Raw genomic sequence first — 12,346 nt, forward strand, 5'->3', positions numbered from 1 at the left:
AGAATTGTCAACTTTTGGGGTGGAAGTAAAAAAATAAATTTAACTTGAAAATTTGTAAGAGATTATATCATTCATAGAAGACAAAACAATTATATATAAAAATAGGTGAAATACTTCATAATTTGGATAAACTGTTTAAGCAGATAGAGCTTTAATGTGTACCTAACTCGTGGTTTTTCTTGAGAAAAAGGAAAGGAACCACAGATGTTTAGTTCCTGATTTGGTCTTAAATGGCTATGAGGATAGTATCTCTGCAAGTTATTGGTTATGTTATTACTTGAACTGATAGTTTTATATTAAAGCATGTTTATGGGAACTTAATAATTTAAAGAAGTGTCATCCCATTCAGACACCTGGTGGTGCAGGCCTTTGTTCATTGAAATACAAAACATTTTGAAGGAAAAACTTCCAAAGCCTGATTTATTTTTATGTTATCTGTGCTTTTCTACAAATATGTTTAATCCTTTTCTTGTTTTTGAGCTTCTTTAATGTTGCATAAAAACACTAATCATTAGGTAGTCTTAATGTAGGTATCTTCAGCACTTCTACAGAAAGTCATTGTCAGAGAATTCATTCTAATTCAAGGTTAATTAGTGTACCATTAAAATAATGTGTTACAAAAATTAATTACATTGCAGGTCAAGCAACGTGTTAAAAAGCACAGTGTAAGTGTCTGCGAGCACATCATCCTCCTTAAAACATTGCTATACAGGTGCCACCCTTCTGGAAAATATATCCAAAGTGAAGATCGCTACTGAGGTCCAGTCATAGGTGTTTCCCATAAAGTAAAGTTTTGGCACCACATATGGGAAATTTAAAATATAACTCCCATTAACAGTAAAATGTGTTGCTTGTCTGCTTTCTCATCGAAACAGCTGAGGATTTATAATTTAGTATTAATCGATGTAACCCTATTGGGTTAATTCTAAGGAGAAACAGGAACCTGGTGGAGCAGAAATTATCTATACATCTTGTGGTAAAAGTACTAGATATATTAATATTATGTTTTCTTACTTAACTATTAGGTCGTTCTAGTAGGTGCCCTGTGGAGTGTATCACACATCATTTTATGTAGTAATTCTTGTTAATAGTTTAACTTAATAGCCTTAAAATGTACACTTAAAGTTAGAAGTAAAAATGATAGAGACTTTGAAGTTTTATTTGATTCTTTTAATGCAAAAGCTGTGAAACAGTTACATTGAACTATAGAATATTTTATATATTGGTATTCATTCTGAGAGTCTTATAGAATATCTAATTATTCATATGGAGAGTTTTGAAATTAGTACCCTGGTAACAGCAGGTCACTAGGCTTACTGAAATTTTAACGCAGGACACTTGACAATACATTTTTTTACTTGGCCTTTAGAATTGTATCCATTTTAAAAGTATTTTAGTGGGCTCTGACCAAAATAGTTTTGTTACTACAGGAAATTTTGAATGATTTGCTCATTTTAATTTTCTGTTTCCCTTCCCATTTGGATTTTGTGTAAGCCTATTGGAAAACATGTTCACAAGTAAATAAAAATAAGTAGAGTGAAGACAAGAAAAGAACAATTAGTAGGGAAGAACTTGTCTTTGCTTTTTTGTTTGTTTGTTTGTTTTTTCAAGAATAGGCCCTTGTCTAATTAGTTGAATTAATAGGTGCTTGAAAAGAGTCTGAAGATAAAGAGTATAAGTGGGTTTAGAAAAGCTTTCTTGAAAAGTGCTTTTTCCTTTTAAAACTGTCTTTGTCCCACTTTGTCCTACTTAAATCTTTTCTAAAATGACATAAAGCAGGGACTTCAACTTAATGTGGAAAAACATTCCAGTTCTTAAAAATGACAACATCACTACCACCCCCAAAAAGCAGTGTTAAGCCGCCCATCACTCATGTCTTCAGAGAAGCCCTTAGCTTCGGGGGTTTTGTTTATCCCTTGGCCCGAGAAGCTTCTTTCATGAACTAAACCAAGATTTTCTGATGGTGCAGAATAGAATTAACACATTGGTAGTAACTCCGAGTCTTTGGTAGACAGCAAAGTGATGTTTCATGTTTAGTACTTTCTCTCCTAACAGCTAATCATCTCTTCTTTTACAAGTGGCTTTCGTAGTCAGCATTTGGAGATAGACACCAAATAGACTATTCTAGTGTTTTTGAGATATTTAAAAGTGTCAATTTGGGATATTAAGGGAAAGCGCTTACTTTCAAACTGGTTAAATTTTCTTCCATTTTAAGGAATAAGCTTGAGTAAATCTAGATTGCTTTCTTCTTACATTTAAGTACTCATTTTTTTATCCGTCAGATTTCTTTCACCAGAAGTAGTGACCATGAAATTTAAGAAAACTATCATTTATGTTTATAAAATAGCATTTTCAAATGTACAACACACCATCTTGCAGCTCATTCATTTAACAAATACTGTTGGCACTTAGCGTTAGTGCCACCCTTCTTTCCTCTCTGCGGGCGAGGAAGCCGATCAGGCTGGCTGACACATGTCATGGCACCAGAACACAACGGATTCCAGAAGTGGGACTCAGGATCTCCGGTTGCCTTCTAAACGTTTGCTTCTTTTCCCATGGAGCATTTTATTTCAGTCATTCCTAGAACAACTAACCCAGTTTTACAAATTATTTTGTCTTTCTTAAAATGTTACATCTTTTACGTGGCCCCACGCACGTAATAACAAGTGTATTTCTCTTTTTGTGTGTGTTAGGGCAGAGCTCTACTCCATTGGGCATGTGATCGAGGACATAAGGAACTAGTCACAGTCTTGCTACAATATAGAGCTGATATTAACTCTCAGGTAAGAATGACAAAGAGGGAGCATGTTTAAAGAATTGAGGTCAAATCCAGGTAACATAAAATTCACCATTAACTATTGTAGAATGTTCAATTCAGTGGCTTTAGTACATTTAACAGTGTTATACGGCCATCACTGTCTTGTTCCACAACATCTTCATCAACCCTAAAGGAAGCCTTGTGCCCAGCAAGCAGTCACTACTTATATCTCTGCAGTGTTCTCCTGGGCTGGTCTTCTATGCCACCATCACGCTGTTTTTCTGTTCATGTAGCTCTGCTGTACTTTTTTAAGTATCATAGCTTCAAAACATGTTTTATTATCTTTTAAGATAGATTCCTTCCCTACTTGATCAGAATTTTTCCTATTATTTTTGTTTACTTTTTTCCTGTGTAAACTTTGAAGTCATCTTTCTAACCCTTGTTTCCCCCAACCACCACTACCACCATCACTAAGTTTTCTTTTAAAAAAAAGGAAACAAACTACTGGTGTCTTTTATTTTGTTTGGATTGTTAGGGAGTATTTTTTTTTTTTAATTTTTAATTTGAGTTGATATTCAATATTATTTTATGTTTGTTTCAGGTATGCAAGCATAGCAGTTAGACAACTATAATTTATAAAGTGACTATATGATTTATAAAGTAGCACAATACATAGTTATTATAATATTATTGACTCTTTTCTTTATGCTGTATTTTATATTCTCATAACTATTTTGTAACTGCCAATCTGTACTTCTTAATCCCTTCACCTTTATCACCCATCGCCCCTGCCTCCCTCCCATCTGGCAGCCTTCAGTTTGTTCACTGTATCTATGAACTGTTTCTGTTTTCTTTATTTGTTTATTTTGTTCTGTAGATTCTACTTATAAGTGAAATTATATGGTATTTTGCTCTGAGGTCTTTCACTTAGCATGATACCCTCTAGGTCCCTCCATATTGTTGCAAATGGCAAGAGCTTATTCTTTTTTATGGCTTAGTAACATTTATTCAGTCATCTGTTGATGGGCACTTGGGTCGCCCCATATCTTAGTTATTGTAAACAGCGCTGCAGTGAGCACAGGGGCGCTTATATCGTTTTGACTTAGTGTTTGGTTTTCTTCAGAGTGGATTGGAGGGAAATGTCCCCAAGTCAGGCATAGCCTGAGGTTTTTGCCTGTGGGTTTTCTGCATGCTACTTGTTTGGGTGATAATAAGGCAGACAATCCAAAAACTGCCTTTTGTAGCTTTATCAGACACTCTTTACTGAACATCAGCTTTCATGCAAAGTGAACATTCCATGTCGGTTTTTAGGATGGACCAGTTAGGCCAGTGTTTTCCTCATCCTCTTTGTATTCACCTGACCACTTCATACTGACCCACCCGCCATTTTCCTTTGTCGTCGACAGTCCAAACTCCTGTGATCCAGTTTCAGTGGGGAACTCGGGCTTTGTCAGCTTGGGCTGCTAACGTGCTTTCAAGTCAGAAGGCTTTTGGAAATTAACTCTTAGAATAGCTTTCCCCATGTAATTTCTTCTTTGGTTTTATTATTGAAAACTCTTTAAAATATAGACAATACAAACATAATAAATGGAAGTAAAGGTTCATCTCTCTCATGACTCAGTCTTTCTTAAACAAAATTATTATTGACTGGCCTATTGGTTGCCAAAAAAGAAAATCAATTTTATTAGAAGTATTTGCTTGGCCACAGATCTTGGTTACTAACCCAGCTGAGACAGGCTGATGTTATCAACTCTCTGAAGACTAATTTTTACTATTAGCCTGAAAGTGAGTAGTAATTAGAGATATGTCACGGTCTACTGTGTTTTCCTATCATTTTTACCCTTTGGTATATCTTATATACTTTTATTACCCTGCAGTTTCTACATTCTGTGACTCTGATGGAATTGGAACTTTTAATTTTATTTCTAAGAAAGATCCTTCATAGATTTCATTTGTTATCTGGTAGTACTGTAGGCCCAGTTTTGTCTTTCCCACTGCTTGGTATTGATTTCTAGTTCAACTCTGAAAGCTAGGTTCTTAACCACGTTCAGATTAGGATGTGGGTTAAATACACACCCACCCCCAGCAGACCTCTTCAGTAACTTTGATCTTTCAAGCCCTGCAGAAAGACTGAAGCTATTCCCAAAGCACATTAGAAAGCATTCGAATGCTGAAGACTTATTGCTAGGTTTTCTCAGATTTATTGTAAAGTAACATTAAGGAAATAGTCTGGTGGGGGAAAAAGTAGGGGCACCGGTCGTGTTAGGTGTCTGCACTGTGCACTGGGTGCCATGAAATTCAAAAGGAAATTATCTAAATATGAAAAAAAAAAAACACAAACCCAGAATGGGGATAATGACAATTCTAAATTTCCCCCGCTATTGTGGGGCTTAACGTGATGGCCGTAGGCCCCCTCCCCCAAGGCTGCCCTGCCTCTCCTGGCCGGAGCTGCCCCTCCCAAGGCCACCCAGCACATCGCTGCCTGTGGGAGAACTTCCCAGCTCTGTAGGTTGGAATTCAGAGTTCTCCACCATCCGGGAAAAAAACCTAACCAATCATGAGTAAGGTCTAAAGCAGTAAACAAAACCATCTGTAATTCTATCATGTGGGGGCAGGGGGCAGATATAAAACAGTTCTTTAATATTTACAATGCACCAAGTATTTTATGTGTATTGTTTCTGTTAATCATCACATCAATCCAAGTTAGGTGTATTATTTTCTGTGTTTTACTGATGAAGAAACAGGAGCTTTGAGAAGTCATACAGCTATTACGTGACAAAATCTGGATTTGAATATGCCATTCTGACCCCAAAGCCCAAGCTCATGACCTCTCCACTGTGAAATTTGAGTACATTTCATTCTCATCTGTTTGTCTCTGCTCACACATATATACCATTTTAAAGATATTTGGTACAATATTGTACACAGAGTAATTTCCTGCATTATGTAAAATAATGGAGATATAAAACACATTCATTCAGGTACATATAGTAAAAAATCTTAAGGATACAACTTAATACATTCTATATACATATGTATTTTTTATTTGTCACAGCTTTAATACAAGTAACATATATATGGGCATCACTGTATATATGCAACTACCACACAAATAAAATTAGAATATTTCCAGAACCTCTAGAAAGTTTTTCTTAACCTACTTCCTGTCAATATCAATCCTTCCACTCCTGCTCGGAGGTAACTATTATTCCTATTTCTCTTACTGGCAATTAGTTCTCCCTCCTCTTGAAATTTAAATATTTGAAATCACATAATATATACTCTTTTGGATTGTGCTTATTAGCTCAGTATAACTTTTGCAACAGTCATCCATGTTGTTCCATACATCTTTTGTTCCTTTATTTTTACTGCTGTGTAACTTTCATTCAAGCATATGCCACAATTTATCCATCTTCCTGTTGATACACATTTAGTTTTTAGGGTTTTTTCCCTTTAGTTTTGGCTATTATGAATAAAAGCACCTGTGAACATTCTTGAACATGGGCATATACATGTATATTTTAATTTTTCTTGGGCCTTTCTCCAGAGTAGAATTGCTGGGTAATATGGTAACTGTGTGTTTATACTTTTGGGGAACTGTTTATGGTTTTTCAAAGAGACCACCCCATTTTACATCCCCACCAGCAGTGTATGGGAGTTCCTGTTTCTGCACATCCTCATCAACACTATTATTAGCCTTAGGTTATAGCTATGCCAGTGTATCTTGCAGTATCTTCATGGTGGTTTTGGTTTTCATTTCCCTCACGGTTAATGACATTGATTATCTTTTATGTTCTTATTGGCCATTTTTACATGTTCTTTGGGGAAATGTCTATTCAGACCCTGAGCCCATTTTTCTGTTGTTGTTATTGGGTGAGGGGAAAAAAAAAACCATGGAAAGTAAAGTTCTTCGGAAGCAAAATGTGTTCTGGGATGTAACGGACCCAGGGCCAGCCCCTCTGAGGCAAGTCATCACTGGCGACTCCCGTTGCCACCCTCACACCTGCCTGAGCTCTTTCCATGGGTGGGACCAGCTCCGAAAGGGCCGACAGTGGTGACCTCAAAGGGAGGACGTTTCGGGGCAGACACCTGCAGGTGCGAGTGCAAGCGAGGAGGTTGGAGACGTTGCTTAGGTGATGGTGTTAATAGTGGGGCAAATGAGGTGGCCGCCTGAATCAGAGCTTTTGGGCATTTTCTTGTAGTCTCTCTGCTGGGACCACCCTAGTGGGAGAAGGGCCGTACTGCCTGCGGCCCTTGGGCAGGAGCAAAGTGGCAGTGCCAGAGGGCAGCGGTGAGTCACACACACGCACAGCCACACCTAGGGCAACCCCTGTAAACCCTGTGCGGGGACATTCAGTGACAAACGCCGTAGATAACGCTGTGCGCACGCGACTTCGCCAGTGAGGCCGTCTGACCCTGGGAGGCTTTCTATTACATATTCAGTTTCTCTAACAGATACAAGACTGGTCACATTTTTTAAATGTGTTTCTTTTGTCAGTTTTAATAAGTTAGGTTTTTCAAAGATTTGTCCATTTCATCTTAAATTGTAAAATATTGACCTACAGTTATTTGTAATATTGTCTTGGTATTTTTTTAGTGTCTCGTAGGGTGTGTAGTTATATCTCATTTTTTAATTTCTGATATTGTTATTTTTTTACTGATTATTCTTGCTAAGGGTTTGTCAACTTTATTAATCTTTTCCAAGGACGGGCTTTTAGCTTTGTTGATTGTCTCCATGGTACATTTGGTGTCTGTCATGATTTCTGCTCTTTATTATTTCCCTCTACTTTCTTTGGATTTAATTTGCTGTTCTTTTTCTGGCTTCTTGAGATGGAAACTTAGGTCATTGATTTTCAACTATTCTTTCCTAACAGGTGTACTCAGAGGTATAAATTTCTCTTTATGCACTACTTTAAATGCATTTAGCAGACTTTGATCTATTATCCTCTAGTCAAAATATATTTATAATTTTTACTGTGATTTTTTTCTTTGACTCATGGGTTACCCAGATGTGTGTTGTTTAACTGCCAACATTTGGAGATTTTACAGTTTTCTTTCTATATTCATTTTTAGTTTGATTCTATTATGATAAGAGAACCTACTCTGGAGAGTTTCAGTATTTTGAAATGAACACTTGCCGTTTGGCCCAGCTCAGCACCACAGGATCCATTCTGCCTTCTCTTTCCGTATCTGTAACTCCCATTTCTGATGACAGTGAGAAGCCTGGCTGCCATTATCTTGTCATACTTACTGACTTGATCCGTCTCCCAGTGGCCCCGTCTCTCACGCTGCCATCACCCCCTCTCCTGCACTGACGCCCTCGTCACACGGAAGCCCTGACGACTTGCCCAGGCCCCTGTGCGGAGGGTGCCCTCCTCGCTCCTCTTGGCCTCTCCCGTCCTTGAGTCGGGTGGCGTTCCCATGTGAGCGCCTTCTCACTCCGCTTGGGCCTCCGCGAGCAGCACAGTACGGGCCCTGTGTGGGATGTCTTCTCACCCCACTTGGCCTCTGACACTTGTACGGGGCCTCTAACGACGCGGACATCCTCCTCGTCCTGCACGAGCTCTGACGCCCCGCGCTGGGCTGCTGCCACCTCAGCGGGTGCCCTCCGCCTCCCAGGGAGGCTCGGCCACCGAGCCTGGACCAGTCCGGCGCTCCTCTCCCCTCCGCTTCCACCCCACGGGGGCGCCTCCCTCCCTCAGCGTTGGCTCCTGGATTTAAAACGGAGCTGTTCAAGAAAGGAAGAGGAAGCGTTGTGTTTCATAATGTGTATGGTATATAGCACATTATGAATAAAGGACCAGAAACTGAAGTCAGTGCTCTTTCCCCCAAGAGAGGGCACCTTTTTGATACAGAGGTTGAGGGGGCCGGCACCTGGGGCCAATGGGGAGCGGAGCTGGTGGGGCGGGGGCGGAGCTTTAGCTGCCCTAGTCCACTGCCCCGCTCGCGGGCAGGCCTTGTGGGAGGTTGACGAGGGCCTCTGCCTGGGAGCCGGCCCTGCCTCCCAGCCCGCAAAGGCCGGCCGAGGTGCAGCCTGACTTCCCTGCGTTGAGCTCCGTCCCGCAGCACCCTGCCTCACACCGCAGGAACGGGTTCAGCCTGGTTGGGGGTTGGAGGCGCGCCCTCTTCCTCAAGTAGGACTTGGTCTTTCAAACATTGCAAAACAATAGAAGAGTCTCGTGTGTGTATTATTTTAGAAATTCTGGCTTCCCACACAGCCCCTTAATTCATAAATCATGTAAGAGAGCAGTACTTTGTGTTTGGGACTTCTGAAGTTCCTGAATTGTTGGGCCAACCCCACACAACCTTCGACAGTTCTGCTGGTTGTGTCTCCCCCGGTGCCGTCACTCAATGGAGCTGCAGCCGATGTCCAGCGTGTGCCCAGGTCAGCAAGTGTCCCCAGCTCTGAAAGCAGCAGGAGAGAGCCTGCTGTCCTCTGCGTAGCTTTCTCGGTCAGTACACTTGGTCCTTTTGGCTTCCAGGGCTCTCAGACATCTTTATAAATACATTATTTTTTTTTAATTTACCCAACGAGGCTGTGTTGTTGCTGTGTTGGGAAAGTTAGTCTGTTGTATCTTCTTCCATCCTACCTGAACCAGATACCAGTCATATATATGGTTTTTGTACTTTTTTTTCACTTAAGTAGCAACCATTTTTTTCATGTCTTTCAATATTTTTGAAAAAGCTTTTTATTGTTTTTTATAGCTTATCTAACTGAGGACAATAGTGGAATACATGTTATATGTGAGAAAATATGAGAAACTGTAAGATAAATTGGGTGTATCTTTTCCGAGTATCCTCTTCCTTGAAGATTTGGGGAATAAAAATAATTTAACTTAGAAGTAGCTCCAAAAATCATTGGATACATAAACACACGCAGATATATAATTTTGGACTAGGATATAAAATAACACACAAATTACTTAGATAAAACAAGGCTTGAATGAAATTTCATGTTTTCAACAAGGTCATGCAGTCACTCAATATATTCTTCCAGTTTCTCAACAATTTTTCCTCCCAAGAGGGGCATTTTTAGTTTAGATTTATCTTACCTTTTTTTCAGTATTCAGATACATAAATATCACTAAGTATCTCATTTTCTAATTTTAGAAGACATGTATTGATCTTCCCTTTTTTTGTTTGCCTTTAAAAAAGTCCTCTTGAGGAAATAGAAAAGGCTTGCTTCCTCTCTTTACTGCCTTTTCTTTATTATATATGTAGATACTGTTCCTGGATATGCAGTATTAAAGTAAGTACTGAAATGGTTCAATGTTTAAGGAAAAGAAACAGAATATACTAGTAAATGGCATTGGAGTATATCTTTTTTATTTAAAATATTTAAATTATTTACAGTTTCAGACTCTCAAATTATTTTACACGTTTACAAACCATTTACATAAATGCATATATATATTTGTCATGTATCTAGAGAAATTACAAATCATAAGAGCTAAAATTTTAGTCTCAGAATTATAGTGACAAGTACCTTGAGACCATGGAATTCTTGTTGGAATGACATTAAACTAATTTTATGTCACATTAAATCAATTCTAAGGTGATTTTTTTTAATACTTCAGCATCTTCAAATTGAGAGATGTCTTAAAATCACTATTAACCAAATAATGTTATTGCCTGTGTTTGAGTTAAGTCTTTAGTTGTTAATATTGTCACCTTCAGTTACGTTCAGTGTTATATTGTCTTTAATTGCCATTTAAAATATTTTCAGAAAGATGACTATAATTGCATATTGGAAAACAAGTTATTGTATATGAAGAAAGGCACAAAAATAGAAGTGGGGAATAAATTTAATATTAGTAAAGACAAATGCCACTAGAGGAAGGACCATTATTCCATAATTGTGTGCATGGGTATGTGACCACAGAAACCTCTTCAAGGAAAGGTTTCTTTCTGTTGTGGATCCAGCTGTTGAGTGGAGTCCTGTGCAGTGGTTATCAGCCCTGAGGGCACAGGGTGCCGGGCATGGATTACCACCCCGGGGGAGGACTCCGACTACGTCCTGCAGAGCAAGGATCACCCCTGTGCCAGCCACCAGAAACAGAAGTGCAGACACTTCTGTCCGTTGTGGCTGGGTGTCAGAGTCACCAAGGAAAACGCAACACAGTTGAGCACTGGGAGGAATAATGTTTTACTCACATAAAGAAGAGATAGAGCAAGATCAGCTTCAAACGTGGGCGTTGGTCATCCATGGCCAGCAGGGCAGTTTGCCCCCCTGCACCTCTCTCGTGCCACAGTGGAGGGAGCCCTGCCCCTTCCCTGGAGAGGACAGTGTGATAATGGGTTGGCCGGGTACCATGTGGCATACATGCTTTAAGGAGACACCAAAGAGTATAATTGAGCCTGAAACAAGGAAAGATATTCCCACACAAGATGACACTGTACTGTTGGGACAGATTCCTAAAAGTAGAATTCCTGGGTCAAAAGGTTAAGTGCATATGTAGTTTTTTTAGGTATTGACAAATTTCCCCCCAGAAGGGTTGCACCAAACTGCACTCCCGACAGCAGTGTGTGAGGCTGCTTTTTCCCTTGCGGCCTCGTCAGTATGTTGTGCTGTCATGTTTTCCGTTTTTTCCCAGGCTGGTAGAGAAATGGTATCTCAGTGCTGTTTTAGTTTGCGTATGTGAGCTGTTACATTTTTTTCCATAGGTTTGAATGTCTTTTTTATGTCCCTTTTTCGTATTTATTGTCCACATTTTTCTATCAGGTTTTTGGCCTCTGATAGCTCAATTTTGATGATTTGTTTATATATTAAAGATAATTCGCTTTCTGTCTGTGGTATTTTTCCTTGACAAAGAGGAATTTACCCGTGTTTTCTTCTAGTATTTCTATGGCTTATTATTTTATATCAAAACCTTTAAATGTATGGTTGTGAGAATGGACCTAACTTTCTTTTTCCAAATGGCTTCTCAGTTGTCCCAGCATTGTTTATTTACAAGTCCATTCCCCAGTGATTTGAAATGCCGCCTTTGTCTTGTATTTGGGTCTAATTCTGGACTTCATAGTCTATTCAGTTGGTCTCTTTGTCAGTTCATGCACTACCACAATTATTTATGAAAGAGGCTTCATTAAGTCTAGAATTAATGTCTTGAACTGCTATTTCTCCATCAGAGTTTTTCTTTTTAAGTGTTTCTGTGGCTATTCTTGAGTGTTTGTTTGTTTTACATGAACTTTAATATCAATTTGTGTGACTCCATAAAATTGCTTGTTGATGTTTTTGGAAGGGATTCCATTGAATTTATAAATTAGAGAGAACTGACATTTGGAACATTGAGTCATCTTATGCAAGTATAGGAGGTATTTTTCCATTTGATCAAGCCTATTTTTGTGTCTTTTAGGATTTACAATTTTTCCTCATATAGCTTTTGCACATTTCTTGTTAAATTTATTCTTAAATATTTAATCTTTGATGCCATAAGTTGTGTACGACTTATAAGTCTTTCAAATAATGTTTGAGATTTTTAGATCTCTAATTCCTTTAATGTAGTTCCCGTACCATTTATATGATGTCATTGTCTACATTTCAAAATATTTCAACTAAATGAAGGTGTAAATATGTTAAATTTTCCTGTT

At 38.8% G+C, this 12,346-nt stretch overlaps 1 protein-coding gene across 1 annotated transcript in view; it reads left to right on the forward strand.

Moving 5' to 3' along the window:
- ACBD6 (acyl-CoA binding domain containing 6) overlaps positions 1–12,346 on the forward strand; it is a 127,520-nt gene that overhangs the window by 62,610 nt on the left and 52,564 nt on the right. Inside the window, exon 6 of the mRNA XM_054587696.1 lies at positions 2,694–2,783. Within this exon, the coding sequence (XP_054443671.1) occupies positions 2,694–2,783 (90 nt within the window). The remainder of the gene's footprint in view (positions 1–2,693; positions 2,784–12,346) is intronic.

This window comes from Pteronotus mesoamericanus, unplaced genomic scaffold (assembly GCF_021234165.1).
Source record: "Pteronotus mesoamericanus isolate MK-2021 breed Mesoamerican mustached bat unplaced genomic scaffold, CSHL_Meso_final scaffold_1186, whole genome shotgun sequence".
NCBI lineage: Eukaryota > Metazoa > Chordata > Mammalia > Chiroptera > Mormoopidae > Pteronotus > Pteronotus mesoamericanus.